The sequence below is a fragment of the Phacochoerus africanus genome, chromosome 6 (genome assembly GCF_016906955.1).
Source record: "Phacochoerus africanus isolate WHEZ1 chromosome 6, ROS_Pafr_v1, whole genome shotgun sequence".
Taxonomy (NCBI): domain Eukaryota; kingdom Metazoa; phylum Chordata; class Mammalia; order Artiodactyla; family Suidae; genus Phacochoerus; species Phacochoerus africanus.
The window spans coordinates 25099392-25125572 of NC_062549.1; the positions used below are offsets into that span (position 1 = coordinate 25099392).

Here is a 26181-nt window from a genome sequence, read left to right on the forward strand (position 1 = left end):
GTAGAGGTAGAATTCCTATTTATAATTCATGTTGGGATTCAGAGAATCTAGAATTATGCCTCATACAAAATGCAAATTTTGTTAAAAATAATTTTCAGAGAACAGGAAAATTCACACATTGCAAAACTAAATTTAGAGCAGCCAAATACTCCAATAGGACTAAACTTAAGCTTACCCTAGGGTTTAGGGTGTGGAAGAGAATTACAACAAAAAAACATATTTGAGAGAGATGTAGTCATTCTTTCACTATAAATAAAGGTCCTCAGATAAAGAATCTCAACACTGTTAAGCACCTGAGCAATCATCTAGTCCTTGCTTCTTGCTTTAAGACAAGAGACTAAGGTAAAAAGGAAAATTTTTGTCCAAAATCAACCACTGCAATTGCTAAGAATTAGATCTCTTCAATCCTACTCCAATGATAATTTTCACCTTTTTTATATGTGGTATATACATATAGATAATTCATAACTATATATTTCAATAAGCCATCAGACTCTGTCTCAACTTTGCCACTTTTTTAAGGTAATTAAAAGAAAAAAATCACCTTAAAACTGTTTCAAAACCAATAAAATATCCTTAATTTGAACTAATTGGGTAAAATGGTAAGAATTAGTGAAATGATCATTTTAAACTAAGGAAAATCAATTTTACTGTTTTCAAATTCATGGAATGAACAAAATCTAATTTTCTAAATTTTTCAGGCTATCATTTCTACCTATAAATGTCATAAAAAGCAAGATGTTAAAAATTCTAAATAACTGAGAAATCTAAATTTATCCCTTGCATTCTTGTTCATGCTGGGTTTATGTATTTATTTTTGTTTTAATTTACTATTATTATTATTATTTGCCTTTTAGAGCTGCACCTGTGGCATATGAAGGTTCCCAGGCTAGGGGTCTAATTAGAGCTATAGCTGATGACCTATGCCACAGTCATAGCAACACAAGATTGAGCTGCATCTGTGACCTACACCACAGCTCATGGCAATGCTGGATCCTTAACCCATTGAGCGAGGCCAGGGATCGAACCTGCAACCTCATGGTTCCTAGTCAGATACGTATCTGCTGCGTCTCAATGGAAACTCCAATGCTGGGTTTTTTAAAAGAAGGTAATTTTTATTTAAATATCCCATTTGTGGCTTAGTAGGTTAAAAACCAACATAGTGTCCGTGAGGATGGAGGTTCAATCCCTGGCCTCACTCAGTGAGTTGACTGATCTTGCCACAAGCTGCAGCATAGGTTGCAGATGCAGCTAGGATCCCCAGTTGCTATGGCTGTGGCATAGGCTGGCAGCAGCAGCTTAGATTCGACCCCTAGCCTTGGGAACTTCCATAGGCCACATATGCAGCCTTAAAAAGAAAAAAAAAATAGAAAATAAAATCTCATGTTTATATAACATTTTTTAATTAGTAGAATTTTAATTAAAAAGATTTTCCTAGCCACACCCACCTCATATGGAATTTCCCAAGCCAGGGATTGAATGAATCCAAGCTGAGTTGCAACCTATACCACAGCTGTGGCAATGCCAGATCCTTTAACTCACTGTGCCAGGCCAGGGATTGAACCTGGGTCTAGTAGCAACCTAAGAAACTGTAGAGACAACACTGGATCCATAATCCTCTGCAATAGAGCAGGAACTCCAAATAGATTTTCTTTATTTCAGTTGATGTTGTTAAAAACTTAGTATTCTAAACTATAGTTTATCACCTTAAAATTTATATAGAAACTGTAGTTAAAATAATTTATACTTAAAAGGGAATAATACTTCTTTTTCTTCATTCAAAATAATTCAAAAATGTCCTTAAAATATTCCAAGTTACTTAATTGAATTTATATGTTTTTATAAGGCAAATTCAGTCATATATACTTTAATATAGCACACATTGAAATAAACCAGTCCCTTATGATACTGATTTTAAGTATCATAATATAAAGAAATAGAAGCAAGATATTTTAGATGAAATCCAAAAAATTGTAATTCACTTGCATAAAATTTGTATAGTATGGATGAATATTGATTGTAGTTCAAAAGCACTGTTTTTGAAAGGAAACAATTACTAAAAAGGAATTTTAAGTTTTTCCAATTATGTAATTTTCTTAAATGCGTCTTAATATTTCAATTAGGCTAAACTACATTAAAAATACATTATTTTAAAAACCAAGTTTATTAAATTCTTCCCACTTTTATAATGCCTCAGTATTTTTATTTTTAAAATTTAATTCCACAAAATTTGAAGAATTGAGATGATTTATGATAGAGTTAATGTTTTGCTCTTCTATTAAAAACTTGGATAGTATTAAAAAGTATATTTATATATGCAAGATTCTCTACTTAAAGCTCTTAAAATCCTATACTGCCTGTTACTTTTACTACTTAGTGATCATATTGTTATTTTTTCTTCTTTATTTTCTTCTGGGAGCCCTATTTCAGGATTAAGAAAGCAATTTCTTTAACTTGCATAATTCCATGCTAACAAAATTTGTTAACTTGAATTTCATTTCAAAATTGTGTATCCTGATACATGTTTTTGTTTGTTTTCTTAACTAGTGAAAAAGGCCATAGATTTTAAATCTAGAGGATTTAAATTGTTTCCAGGGAAAGACAACAGCAACAAGTTTTCTATCTGTGAGTGTACTCCTTTTTTGTTACTTTCTTTAGTGCAAGAGTGAAGTTTGTGCTGTCTGTGTTGTTTGTATGTGTTTTATAAAAATGTTTGTGTATTTACCAAATTAACGCATTAATATTGATATAACATGCATGATTATTATTCTTTTTTTCTAATATTTAAATGAACTTGGATTATTGGATTGATGTGGTAAGCTCTGGAGCTCAGGTTGTTTCAAAATACAAAAAAAAAAAACCATGGAAAAAACTCTTGATCTAGATTGATTATAACATTCTATTTTTGTAATTCTAGTATGTGAGAAAAAATATGTGAAAATCCTCAAATTGATAGTTTATTGTAGCAATTTTTTATTGAACATAAATTTCAGCATAATTATTTTTAAGGGAAATTTTCTTTTAATGGCAATTTTCATTTAAGGAAAATATATTTTAATTTGGTTGTTATACAAACAATTTTAAGTCAGTAGTCTTTTGTAAATGAATTAAATAGCCAGTTAATTTTTGTTTTCTTTTGAAAATCTCACAAAATGGACTGAAATACACATATTTATGTGCTGCCCCAATACACAATATTGCTTAGTATTCAGGTGTTTATAGACTAGTTAAAGTTCATCCATGAAGCCAGATAGAGAATCATTGAATTAGTATATTTGGTGTTATAATGCCCAGAAAGAAACACAGAATAAAATTTAGGAGAACTACACATTTTTAGTATAAATTAAAAGCAGTTGGTAGAAATTTCCTGCCTTACTTTTCATAAAGATTTGTTTTGAAAGAAGCTATTCATGTCACAACATATGATTTCTAAAATTATTTATTGATAATAAATTAGTTATTGTATATAACATGTTTTTCTATTTTAGCAAACATTTTATCATTGTTTATTTTTATTCAATTCTAAATAATTATACTTATATCAGACAAGGATTTTACCCATATATTTATTCATTTGTGTATGTAACAGTAAATGACACAAATTGAGCTGTTATATCAGTTATCAAGAAGCAAACTTGGACCCTGTATGCTATCAAATATTTTAAAGTGTTCTAATTTTAAATTGTGATTTTTACATTTTGTTAGATTTGGGAATAAAAAACCCAAAATAACAGATTTCAGTATGTAATTACCAAATTGTGTTACCTGTTTAGAAAACATTAAACAATTTCATTTCCAGATATTTATCTGTATAATTATGATTTATTGCTTTTGAGGGGTTTAAAACTTATTTTCCAAATTGATTCTGTTTTTGGAGAAAAATAGTCTGTAGTATTTTCCTACATATTAATTATTTGGTACATTTCAGAGAGAAATATTTTTTCCTATAATAGAAAATATAAACAGAAAAAGTTGTTAATAGTTCCCTGGTGTCCTATTGGCTAAGTATTCAGCATTGTCACTGCTGTGGCTTGAGTTTGATCCCTGGCGCAGGGAACTTAGCCTGGCCAAAAATTTTAAAAAGTTGTTAGGAGTTCCCGTCGTGGCGCAGTGGTTAACGAATCCAACTAGGAACCATGAGGTTGCGGGTTCGATCCCTACCCTTGCTCAGTGGGTTAAGGATCTGGCGTTGCCGTGAGCTGTGGTGTAGGTTGCAGACGCAGCTCGGATCCTGCGTTGCTGTGGCTGTGGTGTAGGCTGGCAGCTACAGCTCCGATTCGACCCCTAGCCTGGGAACCTCCATATGCCACAGGAGCAGCCCAAGAAATGGCAAAAAAAAAAAAAGTTGTTAGATGAAATTATTCTAACACATCAAATTTTATCATGACAATGTGAAATAAAAATTAAATGTTTGCAGACTTAAATAATTAGGTGTGCTACTATTTTTTCTAATATTTCATCTGGCTATATATTTATTTCTGAAATCAATGAATTATAAGCTATTGCTCTTTCCTCATTTTGCCCACACAAATGTTATTTTACATGCTTCATGTTTCAAACTTTCGAATGTCCTGGGAAAATCAGGCTATCTATATTATAGTATCTAGGATTTATCAAAGCATTAAGGTGTATGCAAATCTATATCATTAGTAATCATATTATAGTATATGGGAATATGTCATAGTAACATACTATACACCTTAACCTTACACAATGTTACAAGTCCAATTAATTCAATAAAAAAGGTGTAGGTAACTTTGTATACTTAGTATATTGCCTAAGTTTGTATGCATATATATATGGTACATTATTTTCATTGTTCTTGTACAGTGGTTATGAGGGTGAACAAGAAAGGGAATTTAGTCATAACAGTGTATCTGGTGCAACATAAACCCTGATTAAATATAAATGCATTTTAAAGAATATTTACTTTTAAATTGTCAGAAGCAAAGTTAATGAGATAAAACAAAAAAATTAATCATAAAGCAAAAAAGTTAATTTACCTCATAATTTTAAAATAAATTTTGCCCTTACTCATTACACCTTATGTAGATAAAAAATACTCTTATGCTCTTTATTTTATTTTTGAGCATGACTAATTTGATTTCAATAAAAACATATATATCAGTTTTCATAGTCACAAAATGGCAAACCAACATCATATTTTAAATTTTATTTTTCTACAATTTTTCTCAAATGTTTAATAACTAGTTTCAAATGTATATTCCCTATGGTTGTTTATAAGGGAGGTTATACTGCTTTAATTTTTTTTTTTTTGTTATGGAAATATCTGATATCAAGTAAGCATTCTGGTCTTCTCTTTGAATCATTTATTTAACACAGGGCTAAATAAATCTGAAAGGATACAATTTTTATCTGACACTCAACTTTCAAAAAAAAAACACTTGTGTTTCTTGAAGGAATAATCGATTCTATCACTGGAACTTCCAAAAGTAAGCATAATTATGGAGGACACTAACTACACACTTTTCAAAAGCATTTCTTTCCACAGTATCACCTTTAAAGTTTAACTAAGAAATGCATTAATAAGAGATTCAGGGAGCAGCAGTAGTATTCATGGGAAGCATTTGGTTGTTTAAATGGCTCATTTAGATGTTTCACCCAACTTTAGTATGTGAACTCTGCATAGTCTCTATCCATCCTTTGTGGTTCATCAAAGAGAGTAGGTTTGCAAATAAAGAGGGAAATACTTTAAAAAATGAAAAATAAAAGTATGATTTTATGTTTTCAAATGTTGAATTTAGTGAACTTAATCTTGCCATTTTTTCTACTAGGCTTTTCTGGAATATTAAGGTAAAATTATAAAGAAACTGTGAGCTTTCTATAATGCATTTTTTAAATATTTCATCTTCTTCAAGTCCATTTTTTCATTCATTCTTATCATACATGTCATTCTACAATACTTTTTGAACTGCTTTTCCATGGCGGCACCATGCTAGACTAAGAAAGTAAGAGTGAATAAAATACAGTCTCAGTTGGCAGCATCTTATAGGGAATCTAAATGAGTTAAGAGGCAACTCTTTGTAGAATATAAAATTAGCGTAAAATAACTTTCTGTCAAAATCCATGATTTTGGAGTTCAGTATAAGAGCCAAAGCATTATACTTTACAAGGTGGAATAAAATTTTTAAATCTAATCTTATATTAAAAAACATGTAAGAAAGGCAGCAATGCCACCAGTTGGATGAGGTAATATGGAGATGACTTTTAGTCAGAATCTACTTATTTTTATCTCTAGAGTAGATTATGTGCTATATAAAATCTGAAACTTCAGAAAATTTTCCTATAATAACAATATTATATTTTGATGTGGACTAATTATATAATACCTAAATATTAGAAAAATAAGAGATTTTAACCCTTTGTTTCTTATTTTTTGTTTTAAATATTTTAAGTAAAGAATGTTAAATACAAATGTCATGCAGAAGCTTTTCTGTTATCATTAAACTTTAAATTGGGAACTTTGGTCACATATTGCAAAATGTCCAAAGACAGTGGTTTAAAGGACACTTTCAAATAGGCAAAAGTAATTTGACAATTAAATTTTAAAAACTAGGATTAATTTAGTGAATGTGGTGACAATTATAAACAGACTGTGTATTTTAAGATAAAATATATGGAAAAGTTTTTGGATTTTGATTATGGACCTGATTTTGCCTTCCTGGAAAGAATTTCTTGAATCAGTCTGCCAAGGTTTAAACCTAAACTAAGAGACTAGTGCAGAAAGTAGAAATATGACTTTGGAAACATTGTAACCTCTCTCTGCTCAGTTTCCTCACCTGTAGGAAATGTATAATAATAGTATCTACCCTTAGATTGATGTTAAGATTAAATGAGTTGATACATGTAAAGGGTGTGGATAAGTTTCTGATACACAACAATATGCAAATATTATCTACTGTTAAAATTCATATTAATTTAGGCAATTATGATGATAAAATTGAAAAAAATGAATTTTTCTTATTTTAATTTTCTAATGTATTCAGAGATCACTTCTCTATTTACCAACAATCTGTATTATAAATTTAATATGGTAATGTAGGTAAGTCTAGGTCATGCCCCTTTTTTTCTTGTCTCTCTTATATGTTAAAAAGAGTCCCATTTTAATAATATATACTATGATATTTTCAAAAGCCAGTTAAAAATAGGAGAGTGCTTCCCATAGAGAAATAGTCTACTCATTGAAAACAGTGTACAACACATTGTTTTTAGTTAATGAAAAGGCATTAACCCCTATTTAGGCATTGCGGGTACCTTAAAATAATTATAAATTCTTACCTTATTTTTTCAAGTGTATCATGTATTTTTACATATGGCTAAAGACATGAAACTACTAACTTGAACTATGACAATAATATAAGAATTAAATATAAATGTTCATGTTAAATAAAAAGAGGGATTAGAAAATCTGGGAAAAAATAAGAGATTGTGCTTTGCAAAAAGTGGGACTTGAGCTGAGCCTTAAGAATTACATAGGTTTTTGATAGCTAAAGAGAAATAAAGGTTAAAGATTGAGGCCTAGAGAAAACACAAAGTGTGGAAGAAGCATGGCTAACCACTGATGGTTTAGAAGGATGGAGAATCCAGTGAACTTGAGTTATGATGTGTCTTGGTGGCTAGTGGAAAATCAAATGATATACTTAGAAATCTAGAACCATAGGACATTTGAAGAGTAATGAAAACTGTGTTTGAGAAGATTTATTTCTCCTCTAGTACTCAAGAAGAATTGGCATAGAATGATAATAGAGAAACAGAATCATCAGTGATTAAGCTGGATTGGAGCATACAAATGAAATGACTGAGAATTTTGGTTGGATGATCTAGTAGGTCATTGGAGGGTTAGGAAGGAGCTTGGGAGAAAAAAAAATGACAAAGTCATAGATTGGAGGTTCTTAGCAAAGAGGTAAATTTTCAAGCCATGAGGGAAATATAAAATATGAAGAACTGTAGGTGAGCACCTTGAATGTGCCCTCTGTATGTGATATCAGCCAAAGTAAGAGTGGCCAAAACAAAACGTAATAAACAACAAAAAACCAGAAAGATTAATAGCAAGTCAGCAGATGAAAAGCAAAAATATTACATGCTTTGTATGGATTGCTAAATATGTAATAAAGTTGGCAGTAATAAGGATATTATTGAAGGTATTTAAGGAATTGATTTTTATAGAATGAAGGGCACAGACACAAAATTTCATATTTAGTTGAAAAGTATGACAACTTTACCAGAGCTTTGCCTATTGGGTTATCATCTGATAGTTATCTTAATATCTGATAAATCAATTTGAGCAAGTAGAAAATCTGAACTAAAGGATGCAGGGTTCCAGTGATTCTCAACATTGACTATACATTAGAAGCACCTTGAGTGCTGATAAAAAATAGAAACAAAACAACCACAACAAAAACTGAAGCACGGGGCCCCCAAAGTAATTGCATTAGAATATCTAGACATAAAAGTAGGCATCTTTATTCTTTAAAAAGAGCTCTACAGATGATTCTAATGCATAGTATAGGATGAAAACTATTTCCAGGTTTAGATTTTTTTTTTCCTCTTTGGAATCTCTACTCAATTCCTATTCTTTAAAAAAGCAGATAAGTTGATGGAGCACAAAATAGAAGTTCATCTCCAACTCACTATAACATTGAATTCATGAAACAATATCACTCAGATATTTCAAAATTTATCTGGTTTTATAATTTTCCCATTAAAAATATATCTTTGGTAATTATTTACTTGCTATGATCACATTCACTGAAAATATAATAAATCTTTTGTTAATTGGGTGTTCTGAAGAAACTGCTGAAAATGTGTACGATGGCTGAATAAAACATAGTCATATAAATTGCTAAAGAGTAAAGGCCCTTAATATGGTTTACAGCATTATGTCATAATTCAGTGGCATTCTTGATAATTTTCACTATAGTTTTACTTTGGCATTGGCAGACTAAATTCTTTGTTATATACCTAATAAGAAGTGCTGATACAGGGAGTTCCCGTCGTGGCGCAGTGGTTGACGAATCCGACTAGGAACCATGAGGTTGCGGGTTTGGTCCCTGCCCTTGCTCAGTGGGTTAACGATCCGCCGTTGCCGTGAGCTGTGGTGTAGGTTGCAGACGCGGCTCGGATCCCGCCTTGCTGTGGCTCTGGCGTAGGCCGGTGGCTACAGCTCCGATTCAATAGGAGCGAATTACAGTTCAGTGTTTTTTATTTTATTTTATTTTTTTAAATTTTTTTTTGTCTTTTTGCTATTTCTTTGGGTCGCTCCAAGAAATAGCAACAACAACAACAACAACAACAACAACAACAACAAAAGAAGTGCTGATACCCTTAAACTTTTTCCATAGGGTCTTATTTTTCTACTCCAACTTTAAAAATATCAGATACCCAAAGGACACTGTTGTAACTGTTAGTAACTTTTTTACTGCCAGTAATTAGTGGAAACCCTGGCACTGATACCCTGGGAGTGAATATCCAGAGATTTCATAATTTGCTAGTAATTAAAAATAAAGTGTTGGGGCGTTCCCGTCGGGGCGCAGTGGTTAACGAATCCGACTAGGAACCATGAGGTTGCGGGTTCGATCCCTGCCCTTGCTCAGTGGGTTAAGGATCTGGCGTTGCCGTGAGCTGTGGTGTAGGTTGCAGACGCGGCTCGGATCTTGCGTTGCTGTGGCTCTGGCGTAGGCTGGCGGCCACAGCTCCGATTAGACGCCTAGCATGGGAACCTCCATATGCTGCAGGAGCGGCCCAAGAAATAGCAAAAAATAAAATAAAATAAAATAAATAAAAATAAATAAAAATAAAGTGTTAACTGCTAATGTGTTAATATTCAGAATAGTATGTCATCGAATTATAATCATGAAACTTATTTTCCTATATATCCATAAATAAAAAATGTTTGTTATTGGATTATAAAATTATATTTTAATTTTCTATGTATAAAATAGTGATTACAATAACAAAATACAAGAATATATTTTATGTACAATTTAAATGAATATCATCCTTGATTTTCTAACCATATATGTTTTAATTCTTTTCTCTTCTTTTTTCTATTGTTGCAGTAAATGAAGGAGGTATTAAGACAGCTTCCAATTTATGCCCAGATCCAGGAGAACCAGAAAATGGGAAGAGAGTTGGATCAGATTTTAGGTAATATTTCAAATTGTTTATTTCATTATTTATTTTGTTAAATTTTATTTTAATTTAAATTTTAATGTAACTAATAATACAGAGATGAAGACCTGGTGACTTAAAAGTGTGGCAGCTAGACTTCACTGATGTGTTACCATTAATAATATTTCATTATTTTGAAGTGACTAAATATATAATATATCAACTATATTAGGGAACTTTTTGAAATTTAAATGTTTAATTTCTTGCCATGTAATTGAAAAATGATGGGATTTTTTTAATCTTTTATTTATATTTTTTCTACTGTACAGCATGGTGATCCAGTTACATTTACATGTATACATTCTTTTTTTTCAAATTATCAGGCTCCATCATAAGTGACTAGACAAAGTTCCCAGTGCTACACAGCAGAATCCCATTACTAATCCATTCCAAAGGCAATAGTTTGCATCTATTTACCCCAAGCTCCCAATACATCCCACTCCCTCCCCTTCCCCCTTGGGAACCACAAGTCTATTCTCCAAGTCCATAATTTTCTTTCTAGGGAAAGGTTCCTTTGTGCCCTATATTAGATTCCAGATATAAGTGATACCATATGGCATTTGACTTTCTCTTTCTGACTTACTTCACTCAGGATGAGAGTCTCTAGTTCCATCCATATTGCTGCACATGGCATGATTTTGTTCTTTTTTGTGGCTGAGTAGTATTCCATCATGTATATATACCACATCTTCCTAATTCAGTCATCCGTTGATGGACATTTGGGTTGCTTCCATGTTTTGGCTATAGTGAATAGAGCTGCAATGAACATGGAGGTGCATGTTTTTTTTGAGGAGAATTTTTGGCCAGGTATATGCCCAAGAGTGGGATTGCTGAGATATATGGTAGTTCTATGTATAGTTTTCTAAGGTATCTCATACTGTTCTCCATAGTGGTTGTACCAGCTTACATTCCCACCAACAGTGCAGGAGGGTTCCCTTTTCTCCATACCCCCTCCAGCATTTGTTCTTTGTGGACTTGATGGCCCTTCTGACTGGTGTGAGGTAGTATCTCGTGGTAGTTTTGATTTGCATTTCTCTAATAATCAGGGATGTTGAGCATTTTTTCATGTGTTTGTTGGCCATCTGTATATCTTCCTTGGAGAAATGTCTATTCAGGTCTTTTGCCCATTTTTCCATTGGATTGTTGGCTTTTTTGCTGTTGAGTTGTATAAGTTGTTTGTATATTCTAGAGATTAAGCCCTTGTCTGTTGCATCATTTGAAACTATTTTGTCCCCTTCTGTAAGTTGTGTTTTTATTTTCTTTTTGGTTTCCTTTGCTTGTCGGTTTGATTAGGTGTCATTGTTGAATTTTTGTTCTTACTTCTGTTGCTTTGGAGACTGACCTGAGAAAACATTTGTAAGGTTGATGTCAGAGAATGTTTTGCCTGTGTTCTCTTCTAGGATTTTGATGGTGTCTTGTCTTAGATTTAAGTTTTTCAGCCATTTTGAGTTTATTTTCATGCATGATGTGAGGGTGTGTTCTAGTTTCGTTGATTTGCAAGTAGCTGTCCAGGTTTTCCAGCAATACTTGCTGAAAAGACTGTCTTTTTCCCATTTTATGTTCTTTCCTCTTTTGTCAAAGATTAATTGACCAAATTTCATTTGAAAGAAGTGAATTTGAATTCATAGTCTACTGCTTAGTAGTTATCATGGGAAGTTATTTAATCCTGTCTGAGTTTCCTCTTCTGCAACATGTAAATCAAATTTACCCCATATAACGGTGAGTTTCAAACAAGATACTGTGTATGAAACCTTCTTTCAAATAATCTATAAAAATTGTACATGTAATTTTTAGAAGTAAATGTAACTAAAATATTTACCTACTTACAACTAGCATTTATTTTTAAATTAGTGTTTATTTTAAAATTTGAGATTAAGTTTACTAACAACCTAGGAATTATGCAGTAAACTCTGGTAACCATTAATTTATGCTATCAAATAATATATTTTTAATATTGAATTTTCAGTAATCCTCTAAGTGTTAACATTCTACAAATAAAAAGATGCAAAAATCTTATAAGATACTGAGTGATAATTTAGTTAAGATTCACAAATACTTATTTTCACAAAGTATTCATAATATAGTAAATTTAAAATTGATAATGGTTGTAGTTACACATACCACATGTTTACAATCTTTATTTCTTTTTATTGTTTGTATAAAGGGCAGATGATATACTAAAGAATATCCATGTGAATAAAAATATAGTTCTTAGAATAAAGAGCTATGACACTTTTGTTACCATGCAACATTCAAGTTGACTTAACATTATATTTTGATATACTCTGACTGAAAAACAATATTATTTCAACATGAGTAAAATTATAATTTGTAAAAATTTTGTGAAACTTTAGCCTAAAAATTAATATGGATGATAATATTTGAAAAGTCACATTAGATAAAATTGTGTAGACAAAGTATAAACTTAATAAAACTAAATGACTAAATTAAAAATCACCTAAATCTCTGACTCAATAATTAAAAATGATACTTTTTAGACTGCAAAGTGGTAAGCAATTTTATGTCTTCTTTATTTATTATAACATGCTATAAGGTATTTATTATTTTATTCCCACTTTAAAAATGAGAACATTGAAGCTGTATTTATCCACCTAATAATTTGATGAGACTGGAGTTTGAACTCAGAACTTCCTGATTCCAGATTCTGACACCCTAACAGCAATACTGCATTATGCTTTGAAACCAAAGTTCACTCTATCCCATTCTTGCCATAAACTATCTTGTCTGCTCCAAGAGTTGGTTTCCTCGGATCTAAAAATGAGGATAATTATACCTGTTTCATAGAATTGAAGGGAAGATTACATGAGATAATGTATAGTAGTAATCATAAAGCTTGAGACAAGTAAGTATTCAGCTTATTCTAGCTGCTGTTATTGTATGATATGATACAATAATTATATATTTTTATTTTTATTTATTATTTTATTAATAATTATTAATATTTACTTCATCTCACTTTTTGCAAAAGCATGTGGTTTGTTGGGAATAAACTTATTAGGAATATGATGGATTAAATAACCTCATAATGGATTTCAAATTATAAGACTATCTTGCAAACATGGTTCAAGCACTGTGATAGATGTTAGGCATCAAGAAGCTCACAATCAGGCTCAGATATAATATAGTCATTATAATTTAAGAATGTGTGAAATGTAGTGAACACACAGAAGAGGTATGGCATTTTTTAGTAGCTAGGAGATGAGGCAAAAGTTGAGCTAGGTCATGAAAGATGATTAGAATCTGGCATAGAGGGGAAGACAAATCCTGAGAAGAACATTTATGTATTTATATATCCATCATCTACATATTATTGTTTGCCTATTAGGTACCTGACCTGTTAGGTTCCTGAGAAGAACATTTATGTATTTATATATCCATCATCTACATATTATTGTTTGCCTATTAGGTACCTATTAGGTACCAGGAACAAAATATACAAAAGCAGACATAGAACATGATCCCCATATTCCTTTAAATTTAATGGCCAAAAAGATAATAAACAAATAAATAAATGCAAGATGTTATTTTAAATTTAAAGAAAAGTAATTTGAAGTGCGCTTTGGGGTAAATAGATGAAGAATATTGCCTTCGGGATGAATTAACAATGGGATCCTGCTGTGTAGCACTGGGAACTCTTGTCTAGTTGCTTATGATAGAACATGTAATGTGAGAAAAAAGAATGTATACATGTAAGTGCAACTGGGTCACCATGCTGTACAGTAGAAAAAAATATATGTATAAATAAATGATAAAAAAATAAAATAAAATAATTAAGCTTCTGTAAGAGAGACTAAAGACATCAGGGTGGGAACCTTCTCAATGTAAGATGTTCCCTCTCTGATACCAGAAGGATTTTTATGCTTTACAGGGGAAGGACTTCATACTGAGCAAGAATATGATGAGCCAATCCAGTAAAATAAAGATCAGTGAATCTAAACTATAGAATGTAAGTAGGAGAAAAGCATAGAAGGAAACTGAGGATATGTGGAAAAACTAGATCTCTTCTTAGGAGGAGGCAAACTGGCAGCCATTCAGCCTAATCTGGACTGAGGATATATTTTGTTTTAAACACACAGTATTTTTAAAATATGGGAGCCAACATTTAAAAATCAGGAGATGCGCACACACACACACACACACACACACAGAGATTTTTGTATTCCCTTTTTAGATTTGGCAGCTGAAACCAGCGTACCTTCATTGCAGCATCTGCTGGAACCAAATAACAGCTGCTCCCTTTAGGCTGAGCGAGCTCTCCGGTTTACCATGATCACCTCTAGGCTGTCTTACTCATTTAGGTCACCTACATATTATGGGATGCTGTAAAGAGTTGTGAGAGATGGCGTTAATCCAATTTACATCTTCAGTATATCATACTTTATACTTTGGATACATGGATTGAAGAAAATAGAAGTTTTAGTCAGAGGACTGCTGTAGTAGTCTGGGTTTAAGATGGTAGAGACCTGGACTATGGTGATGGCAGGGAACTAGACAGAGTCATGATATCTTCTGAAGATAAAATTCTCAGTGTCCAATGATAATTTGATATGGAAAGTAAGAAAAACATAAAAATGTATGATCCCTAAATTTCTTAGCTTGAATATCATGAGATTAGGATAAATGATTATATTTAATTAAGTGTGGAAATCTAGAGGTTTGAGGAGAAAAAATAAGCGTCCTGTTTAGGGATTATAAACTTCAGATGACTTAGAGATTTCCAAGTGTCCATAGGTAAACATGCAGTTCAGAGAGAGCAAGGGAAATCAGTATATAGATGTTATCAAAAATCTTAAAGAAGTGTGAGTAGATGTTATCAGTTCGACAGTATAGAAAGACAACAGAATCTATGACAGCCCAGATATTTATGCTGTTTTATTTGATGGAATTTAAGAAGCTATCAGAGGGATGTGAAGAAGCAAGAAAAGGGCTTCCTTTAGCAAGGGTCAGAAGTGTTTAATACAATTGAAACATTGAGAATAAGGACAGAAGACTGTCTCAAATTTGACAATATGAAAGTTGTTGATAGGAGTGATTTCATTGAAGTGACAGATGTTGAGACAAATTGAAATAAGCTGAGGAGTGAATAGAGACAGTTCAGATGGGTAATAACTTTGGAACATTGAATTGCATGAAGCAGAATAATAGGGCAGTTCTGTAGTCATTAGGGAATTAAAAGAGATCTTTTTAGAGATACAAAAACCTGATCATGTTTATTTGTTGATAGAAATAATTCTGTATTGATAATAGAAAAGAGAGGATATATATTAGAACATAATTTTTGGATAAAACAAATAGGATCCCAGGACAGGTAGAAGAAAATTATTTTAACAGTAGCAGGAAGAAAGATAGGAAAGTAGAGAGGAGATGCTACTAGGCTTGCAGATTTCGTGATGGGGAAAGGAGAGAGCTCATATTTAATATTTTTATTTGGTAATACTGTATCTGTGAGAAAAAAAAATTAAAAATGTGTATGTATATAGTTTGATGGAAGGAGAGAGTGATTGGGATATATGGGAGAGGAACTTTGAGAGAAAAACTGGAAATAATTGTTATCAAAAGTGGAAGAGCAAGTTTGATATAGATATATTGCCTTGCCAAGTAATTTTGAATGTTCCTTTAAGATAGATGATAATGAATCTGCCTACTTATATTATTTCTATCTAGAATTACTAAGCTTTTCAGGTAAAAGCATTAAAGGAATTGTACAAACGCATGATAAAACTCAGTGCATTCAGGAAATTGCTAGTGATTCTTCTAGGCATAACAATTAAAAACAGGAATCTGGAGCAAAAGATCTTCAAGCAGAGATATAGGTTGGGAGAGCTCTACAAGAGGGAATGGATTAGATTGTCTTTCCAGTTCAGTTTCAGCTATTCACAGCACCAAATCAGAAACAGCAGCTAAAATATTTTTAGATTAATCTGTTTTAGTAGGAGAAAGAACTTTTTGGGTGTTTTAAAAGCATAAAACAATGATCATAACTTGGATGCAAATCTATGGGATGTACTCAAAAGAATAAAAAAGGGAAAGCCAGTAAAGGAATAAAAATCACTGACAAAAGATATACTGTATCAGCTCATCTGAAAGAATATACTTTTAGTCAGGGCTAGAGTTAACTCTCTTTTACTGAGCCTCAATCTCAAAGGAAAATTAGCCCCTGTGCAGCAGATACACAGTGAATCACCACCTCCACATATAAAAAAAGACATTGTTGGATTGAAGTATCAGTTTTTTCCTGTAAATATTCAAACAAACAAGCAAACACCTCATGGCATGCTCTCCTGTTGCCCTTTACCTGTTTATCTATGTAATACTCCCATTCTTTGAGGTACCAGGATTCACACATTTATGCAATTTAGCTAACATCCAGGCAAGGGAAAGAAGTCAGTCTCCACTACCATTTAGTGCCTCTTTACTCACTGAATCGTCTTCTTGAAGCCTCCCTTCTAATTGGGTTGAGGTAGGAGTGGGGATCACCCACTCAAAGGCTCCAACTCCCTTGCAGAAATTATACCTGTGAATTTTCCATTAATTGATATCCTCACATCTCCTGATATATCCTCCCAAGACTAAATCTCTGTGTTATTCTAATGATCTTGAATGAAATGCCTTTTAATGTATTTTAATTAATTAATTAATTTATTTATTTATATTATTATATTTTTATTTTTTCCATTATACCTGGTTTACAGTGTTCTGTCAATTTTTTACTGTACAGCAAAGTGACCCAGTTATACATGCATGTATACATTCCTTTTCCTCACATTATCAGCTCCATCATAAGTGAGGGAGTGAGATGGATTGGGCATTTTAATATATTTTAAATAAATTCTACACAAATATTCTAAAATTTATCTTTTAGAATGTGTGAGCACATATCCTCATTTATCAGCCCTGAAGCTTCAGCTAAAACTGAGCCAACAGGAAATGTCTCATTTATTAACATACTTTTCCATAAATGATTATTACCCAGGAAGGAAAATAACTGTGAAAAAGGTCCTGTTCCATCTGTGAGTATGAAAAGTTGATGAGGACCTTACCATAGAAAAAAGCTTGAATGAATGAATGGGAATTCTAATAACAGAACATTAAGCTGTGTATAAGCCTCATTTATTAACAATTCATCCATAAATACTTGTTTCTTTAATCTTGAAGATTATTTGACTTCTAAAATAAGCACACATATACATAAAGGTAAATATAAAACAACTTTTTTAGCTTCTTAGCTATTAAGAACATACTTTTATCTGTTATTTATACCTTAAAAAAATACAAACACAATTTCTCAAGATTTGCCAGTCACCATTGTTAGTCTAATAACAGCAGCTAAATGTATTGACATAGGATTTAAGGAAAATAATTCTTGCACAGTGGACTAGAATTGAGGTATTATTTTCAAGTGCAATATTATTTTCTTTATAACTCAAAAAATTATTTAGGTGGTAGGGTGGCTTCTACTTTTTATTTTTTTGATTGGAAGTTCCATTTCCCAGCAAACCAGACTTAAATCTTAGTAATTATAAGCTGCCAGAGATAGGGTGGGGATATGGGCCAGACAGGAAAATAAGAACAGTTGATTACAGTACCAAGGACCACTGAATTTTCTTTTGAAGTATATCTAGGGTCCGAACCCTCATCCATTGCTACTTCCATGCTTTTAGCTCAGATTTGAACTATCTCAAGAGACACCTAGTGAGTCTTCAGGCTTCAGGGCTTCAAATATCACTCAATACAATCAATAAACCACCAAAACCATCAATAAAAATATAGAAATTAATTGATTAGAATCAAAATTCTAGTATCTTTTGGTCTGAAAATTTGGAGGCTAAGAGAGAAGGAATGCAATTAAAGTACCTTTTAAAAGTTTTTGCATTTTTGTTTGTTTTTTAACTTAACCAGACATTACAAAAACTAGTTAGAACTGCTTTGAAATTTGAAGCAGGTCACTTCTTTTATATCACCTGCCATCCTATAATAAAATAACATTGCCTTTTCTATCCTTCTGCCTCATACTATTTATATAGTACTTATCAACACTGAAGTAATATATATGTATTTGTTTCTTTTTATGTTTTCTGTCAAGCCACTCTAGAATATCAGCACTAACAGTCCATGGCCTTTGTTTGGTATAGTATCAACTGCATTGATAGATAAGTTTTAGCCACTCAAAAGTGATTTTTTAAAGCAAATGGGATCTTAAGACATTGATGAAATCACTAATCTTTTAAGATTTAGAATATATAAAGCACTTTATTATTTTTTAACTCAGTGAATTTTATTACATTTATAGTTGTACAATGACCATCACAATCCAATTTTACAGCATTTCCATTGCATTTATTTCTAATGTGAGATGGTTTTATAGGGCTGTGACTGCAAGGCTGTGGTAGAATGGTTGGCATGATCTACAGAGAAGAGAAGAAAAAAGGAAAGAAAAGTTCAAGGACTTGAGAGGCAAGGATGCAGGCGTGATCTACTTGTGTGTCCATAGATTCAGGAATTAGAGCAGGAGGAGCACTGGAGAGGACACTTTTGAGCCAGGAGCCAGGAGGGGGTCAGCAGAGTTATCAGCTACTGTGTGATATATGATGATGTGAGACTCAGGTTGGTGTTTTTAGGGAAGAAGGAGGGAAAAATGTCTGAAAGCAATTAGAAACAAGGATGACACCTCATCTCCAGGCTCAAAGATCTGAAGGCTACAAGAGGAAAAGCAGTCTCCAGTTGGGAGGTGGCTGATAGGGTGTTCTCAAGGGAAATCCAGGTTTTGATGAGAGCAAAAGGGGGAAGCGAATGTTCCCAAAGAACTGTTTGTGAAAATAGAGGTGTGGCAGCTGGCCACCAAGATAACAGCATCCTTGCCTCCTTGTATTTAAGCCTTTTTTTCAGTCCCTTTCCCATATGCATCAGCTGACCTGTGTGACTAAAGCACTTTATTTTTTACATTTCTTATGGTGGCACCTGCAGCGTATGCAAGGTCCTGGGCTAGGGATTGAATCTGAGCCACAGCCGCAGCCTGTGCCACAGGTGTGGCAATGACATATCCTTAACCCACTGCTCTCGGCTGGGGATTGACCCATGCCGCCACAGAAACTACACCAGATCTTTTAACAAGCTGCACCACAGCAGAAACTCCTACAATATATAAAACACTTTAAAAACAGAAAACTAGGTTGATATAACCACAGTTTTGCCTCACAATGCATATAAATATTATTTTTGGAATATATTTAAAATACTGCAGCAAAAATATACTTTTAAAAAGGCATATAAAAACTTTAAAGAACAAATTAAATGCAAAGTTAGCTGAAGAATAGTAAAAAGTAGCATAGAAATAAATGAAATTGAAAACAAGAAATAGAAAATGAATTTTTAAAAATCTGGTTCTTTGAAAAGATCAATAAAATTGACAATACCTAGTCAGGCTAACCAGAAACAGGGAGGGAGAGAAATTGAGAGAAGAGAAAGAAGAATCACAATCCATTAATGTTTAAGGGATAATACAGAAATATTATGAACAGCTCTGTTATGCCTACAAATTTGATAACTTAGATAATATTGTCAAATTTCTTGAAAAATTTTTATCCATAAATTCATACAAAGATAAATAAATCATCTGACTGACCTAAAACTATTAAGGAAATTTAATCAATAGTTAGCAACCTTCCAAAGTAGAAAGCAAAAAGCCAAAATTGCATTACTGGTAATTTTAACAAACATTTAAAGAAGAAATGAAACCAACTCTGTATAGTCTCTTCCAGAAAAAAACAGAATCAGAGGGAATACTTTCTAATTCATTTTATGAGGCCTCACTACCCTAATATCAAAATCAGAGACATTACTAGGAAGGAAAAATCTCAGACCAATATGTCTGGCAAGCATAGATACAAAATTTTTCAACAAAATATTAGCAAATTTAATCCAACAGTTTATAAAAAGAATTAAACACTATGACTAAGTGGAATTTATTCCAGGTATAGAAAGCTGACTTGACATTGAAAACTCAAGTCATCACATAGGTAGACTAAAAAAGAACATCATATCACATTGCAATAGAATGAAGAAAAAATATTTGACAAAATTGAACACTAACAGAAAACTGGGAAGAAAAGAGAACTTCATCAACCTGATGAAGAAAATCTACTACTACAGACCTGCAGCTAACATGATACGCAGTGGTAAAAAACTTTTTCCCAGGATCAAGAACAGAACAAAGATTTCTATTCACCACTCTATTTAATATCATACTGGGAGTCCTAGCTAATGCACTAAGACATGAAAAGGAAATAAAAGGTTACAAATTTGGAAGGAAGAAATTAAACACTTTTTTTTGCAGATTTTATGATTGTGTAAAAAGTTCTAAAGAATCAACAAATAAATTGTCGAACTATTGATTTTAACAAGATTTCATGATACAAGGTTGATATACAAAAGTTAATTGTTTTCATGTATGCTTGCAATGAACAAAGCAAATTTGAAATTAAAAACACAGTAATAATTAAAAGCACATTAGCACAAAAAGAAAAAGAAAAAATACTTAGGTTTAGGTATAATGAAATATTTATAAGATCTATATGAGGAAGATTACAGGAGTTCCCGTCGTGGCGCAGTGGTTAACGAATCCGACTAGGAACCATGAGGTTGCGGGTTCGGTCCCTGCCCTTGCTCAGTGGGTTAACGATCCGGCGTTGCCGTGAGCTGTGGTGTAGGTTGCAGACGCGGCTCGGATCCCGCGTTGCTGTGGCTCTGGCGTAGGCCGGTGGCTATAGCTCCGATTCAACCCCTAGCCTGGGAACCTCCATATGCCGCGGGAGCGGCCCAAGAAATAGCAACAACAACAAAAAAGACAAAAGACAAAAAAAAAAGATCTATATGAGGAAAATTACAAAATTCTGATTAAAAAAATTAAAGAGAAAGTTACTTTTGATAAAGTAGCAAAGTCAATTCAATGAAGATTGACTAGTCCCTCTCTTTTTTAAATAGTGATAGAACAACTGGATATGCAAAAATAATGAATCCAGGGATAGGTCTTACACCCATCACAGAAATTAACTTTAAATGTATCATAAATCTAAATATAAAATGCAACTGTAAAAGGTTCAGAAGATAATGTAGGAAAACTTTTAGATGGCCATGGGTTTGGTGATAATGTTTTAGATATGACACCAAAAGCACAATCCATGAAAGAAATAATTTGTAAGTTGAGCTTAATTAAAATGAAAACTTCTGACCTGTGAAGAGGAAACAAAATGACAAGCCACATACTGGTAACAACAACAAAAAAAAAAATTTGCAAATCACATATTAGATAAAGTACTTTTAACCAAAATATACCAAAAAGTCTTAAAAGTCACAATCCAATTATACAGTAGGCAAAGATCCTGAACAGATGCTTCACCAAAGAAAATACTGAAAATGGCAATTAGGCATATTAAAAAGTGTGCATCAACATATATCATTAGATACACTGATACTACTTAGAGCTATTAGAATCGTCTAAGTTCAAAGCACTGAGAGTACCAGCTGCTGGCAAGGAAGTGGAGAAACAAGAACTCTAATTTGTTGTTGAGGGGAATGCAAAATTGTAAAGCCATTTTGGAAGACATTCTGCTAGTGTTTAAAATAGTAAACTTAGAATTACCATATGATCTAGCAGTCTCACTCCTTAATGTTTATTCAAATGAGTTGAAAACATTTCCACTTAAAAACGTGCACGTGGGAGTTCTGGTTGTGGCTTAGAAGTTAGCGAACCCAACTAGCATCCATGAGGATACAGGCTCAATCCCTGGCCTCGCTCAGTGGATTAAGGATCCAGCATTGCCATGAGCTGTGGTGTAGGTCGCAGACACAGCTCTGATCCCCGTTGCTGTGGCCCAGCGGCTACAACTCCGATTGGACCCCTAGCCTGGGAACTTCTCTATGCCGTGGGTGTGGGCCTAAAAATACAAAAAAGATTTAAAAAAATCCTGTACATGAATATTTATAGAAATATTATTCATAGTTGCCAACTAGTATGTGAATTGGAACCCCATCAATGTTTAAATTTATAAACTGTGGCAGATCAAAACACTGGAGTATTACTGAGCAATAAAATAAAATGTTATCCAGCTATGAAATACATAAAGAAACCTTAACTAAATGTGTATTACTGTGTAAAAGATTCCAGTTTGCAAAATGTATGATTGCAAGTATTTGACATTATGGAAAAAGACCAAACTATCCAGACAGTGGAAAGATCAGTGATTGCTATGGGAACCCAGGGTGAGGGATGACTAGGTGGTGTCTAAAACTCATTGGAGGCCTGTGAAACTATTCTGTTTGATACCATACAGGTGAATACATAACATTATGTATTTGTCAAACCCCATAGAATTCAGAGTGAACACTAATACAAATATGGACTTTAATTAATTACAAAGCAGTATTGCTTTGGTTCATTAACTGTAACAAATGTAAGGTGTTAGTAATAGAACTGTGTAATTTGTGTGTTGTGTTGGGGGGAAAAGTATATGTATTTTCTTTGAATTTTTTTCTATAAACCTGAAATCGCTCTAAAATATGGAGTCTGTTAAAAATTAAATGAAACCATACAGGCAGTTTTGTATTTTGAACCAAGTGACACACACACACACACACACACACACACACACACACACACGCATGCGCATACACACACATACATGCATATATTCTTTTGACTATCTTATTAAAATACTTTTCTAAAATATTGGTATAATAGCCTCAAACACTTCATTCTCCTAGCATGGCAATGCTTTCTGAGAAGAAAAGAAAAGAGATATTTCAAATGAAACATGCATTCTTTGACATATGAACAGTTGCTCCATCTCAGTTTCCATGGCCACAATCCTAGTTCACCCTTTGTTTACACATTTTTAGATGATTGTAATGTCAACTTTACTGGTTGCAGGTTCTTCCCCTTTTCATTCTTGTATATGGTATTATCACATTAGTCTTAAACACATCTGTAATAAAGTTTTTTTCCAGCTAAAACACTAACAGAGCTTTCTTATATACTGCTTATACACAAATTAGTCAATTTTGGCATTCAGAACACCTCTCTTACCAAAGTTACCCTCCAGCCATTTTTTATGGTGGCAAATGACCTCACATATGTGGCCTCAAATATGTCTGATTTTCCCTGACTTCTTCACTCAGTTTTGTCGTTTCTTCCTCTTGGAATATCCTACCGCAGTATTTTTGTCTTAAACATTCTTCAAGGACTCACTCGGAATCCTCCTTGGTAAAGCTTTTCTTATTTCTCTAATCTGTTACAATCTGGTTAACTCCCCTACTTTTGTGTGCTTTCATTGCAGTACTTAAAATATTTTTCTGGGCTTTTAGAAACTTTTCTTTCTTTCTTTCTTTTTTTTTTGGCTTTTTGGCTTTTTGCCATTTCTTGGGCCGCTCCTGCGGCATATGGAGGTTCCCAGGCTAGGAGTTGGATCGGAGCTGCAGCCACCAGCCTACACCAGAGCCACACAACGCAGGATCCAAGCCGCGTCTGCAACCTACACCACAGCTCAGGACAACGCTGGATCCTTAACACACTTACCAAGGCCAGGGATCGAACCTGCAACCCCTTAGCCCCTAGTCGGATTCGTCAACCGCTGAGCCACGACGGGAACTCCTAGAAACTTTTCTAAGTGTAAAATCCTAGGAATCAGAAATAGCATGGTTCATATTTCTGTATGGCTGATGAAGGGAGTTCAGTAAATATAGTGAGTCAAATTGCTTAAAACTTTAGCAATTTTAGCATTTTTCCATTAATTTCTCTGATCACATTACCTTATAGCAGGACTTCAAACTCATTTTAAAATTAAATGACTTACAGGCAGCAGTTGTTAAAACAGAAACATTCTTGTGTGCACAAAATCAATGTTTTTTTATAATCACTGAGGAGATATGTAAGGAAATCCTTGGAGAAGTAAGGCGTCTTATAGATTTGCTGATTTTTACTTATCATTCTATGATTTAATCTCCGAAGTGAGAGTCTCAGAATCTGTGTTTTGAAATCTTAAAAGCTTGGTTTCTAACGTGAAATTCCATGGAACATAACAAGTTTTTGAGGGAGAAATTCTTCCAAAGAGGTATATAAGCTGCCAGCAATTTCAATGTTGAAAAACACCAAAATTTAAATATCTTTTAAAATTATAGCCAATGTCTTAGAAAACTCAGCCTCTGAGATTCTTAAGTTACATAGACTTTTCTTCTGCAGGTAAGGCCTTGTTCTGATGCTTTCCCTTTCAGGAGATTGTCACTCAGTAGGGACATGAATTTATCTTCTTGAAAAATAATGTTGGATCCAAAATTTGGGATTTTTTTGGATTATTAAACCACTGATAAATCTTTGGAGTGAAATAGCAAGGAATATGCTTCTCATCTGGTAATACCAGAATGCTGCTATAGTTTACATAAGGCTGATTATTGTGATGTAAATCTAACACACTTTTTTAAATGTGGACCCATCTTCACCTGTTTTCTTAGCACAGGATTTCTCAAATTGGTAGTATATATCTAACTTTGGTAATTGCAAAAAGATCATTAATAAAAACTTCTAAAGATGTTTGATCTTTTCCCACAAAAATCTTCTAAAAAATAGCCTGTGCGTGTAGCACTTCCTTCTTTACTACACAGCTATTTCCTAATATTTTGTAATCTGGCTTTTTGCATCACCTAATGACTACTAATGACTTCTCCATCTTTTTTTTTTTTTTTAATGATACTATGTGCCAGCTATTAGTTCTAAAAGCTTAGGTCTTTTTTAAATTTTTTTAAATTTTATTTTGTTTCCCACTGTACAGCATGGGGATCAAGTTACTCTTACATGTATACATTTTTTTCCCACCCTTTCTTCTTTTGACTTCTCCATCTTTTAATTAATTTTCTCAGTCCTCATTTCACTTGACTCTCCCATTACCATTTTAATCTCTCTCTCTTTTTTTAGCTCTTTTAAAGACTGAGAAATATCTTGATTTTCCTGACTCTTTGACCACTCATTTTTCACTCTCCTCTTGAGGCATTCATTTTCACTTCCCATTTCCTAAAAATAAACATTCTTCAGCATTCCATCTTCAAAACTCCCCTCTTCTACTATATATTCAGCTTTAGGAATAGAATTACCTCTGAAGGATTCAATAATTATGACTTTGCATGTTTCTCTCAGGTCTTTATTTTCATTCTCATGAGATTTAAATGTTCATTTTTCTAACTTTTAAAAAATTGAACTAAAAAGTATACATCACTATGATGTGAGAGAGCATGGAATTTGGAATTAAATGGGCTTAATTTGTGATGCTATCACTCTTTTATTTGACTTAGAAAAGCTTATGATTCTCCCCAAAGTTCTGTTTCTTTTTTCAAAAAAAAAAAATTGAAAGAGTAATAATACCAAAGGACTAGACTCTCTAAAGTTCATAAAATTGCCTAGTGAAGTAGTACCCAGGATAAAGCAGATCTCAATAAATGCTAGTTTACCCATCTTTCCCTCCTTTTCTTGATTTTACTATGATTTTCCCATGATTTTCCCAGCGGATTAAGATTTTTAAAATTTCCTAAATCCTGCAACCTACTGATTCTACTTCAGTCTTGTTAACTAATTATTTTCAGTTCTTATTGCTTCCATCTTACATTACACTCTTAAAATTTTACATTAGCCCCAGATCAAAACTTGTATCCCCTATAGCTTATCAAATTAAGAAATTTATAATATCAGGTATCGCACACAGACACATAGCCATACATTAACTTAAAACCTCTTCTACAGTCATTATTTTGTTATTCATTAAAACAGTATAAATGTCAGTATTGCTACTTTGCTAATGAATGAGCCTATATGCCAGAAGTTTGCACACTTTGCAGTAATAAAGGCATGCCTTGAACACAGAGCTTATAACTTGCAGTTTGTTGCCATTTCCCCCTCGCTTAAACATTTGTATTCTAGAATTTAAGTTC

At 32.9% G+C, this 26181-nt stretch overlaps 1 protein-coding gene across 2 annotated transcripts in view; it reads left to right on the plus strand.

Annotated features, from left to right (window-relative positions):
* The window catches only part of CSMD3 (CUB and Sushi multiple domains 3), a 1203192-nt gene that overhangs the window by 497530 nt on the left and 679481 nt on the right, over nucleotides 1-26181 (plus strand). For both annotated transcript variants that reach the window (XM_047783389.1, XM_047783390.1), the window contains 2 exons: nucleotides 2548-2625; nucleotides 10080-10167. In XM_047783389.1, the coding sequence (XP_047639345.1) occupies nucleotides 2548-2625; nucleotides 10080-10167 (166 nt within the window). The remainder of the gene's footprint in view (nucleotides 1-2547; nucleotides 2626-10079; nucleotides 10168-26181) is intronic.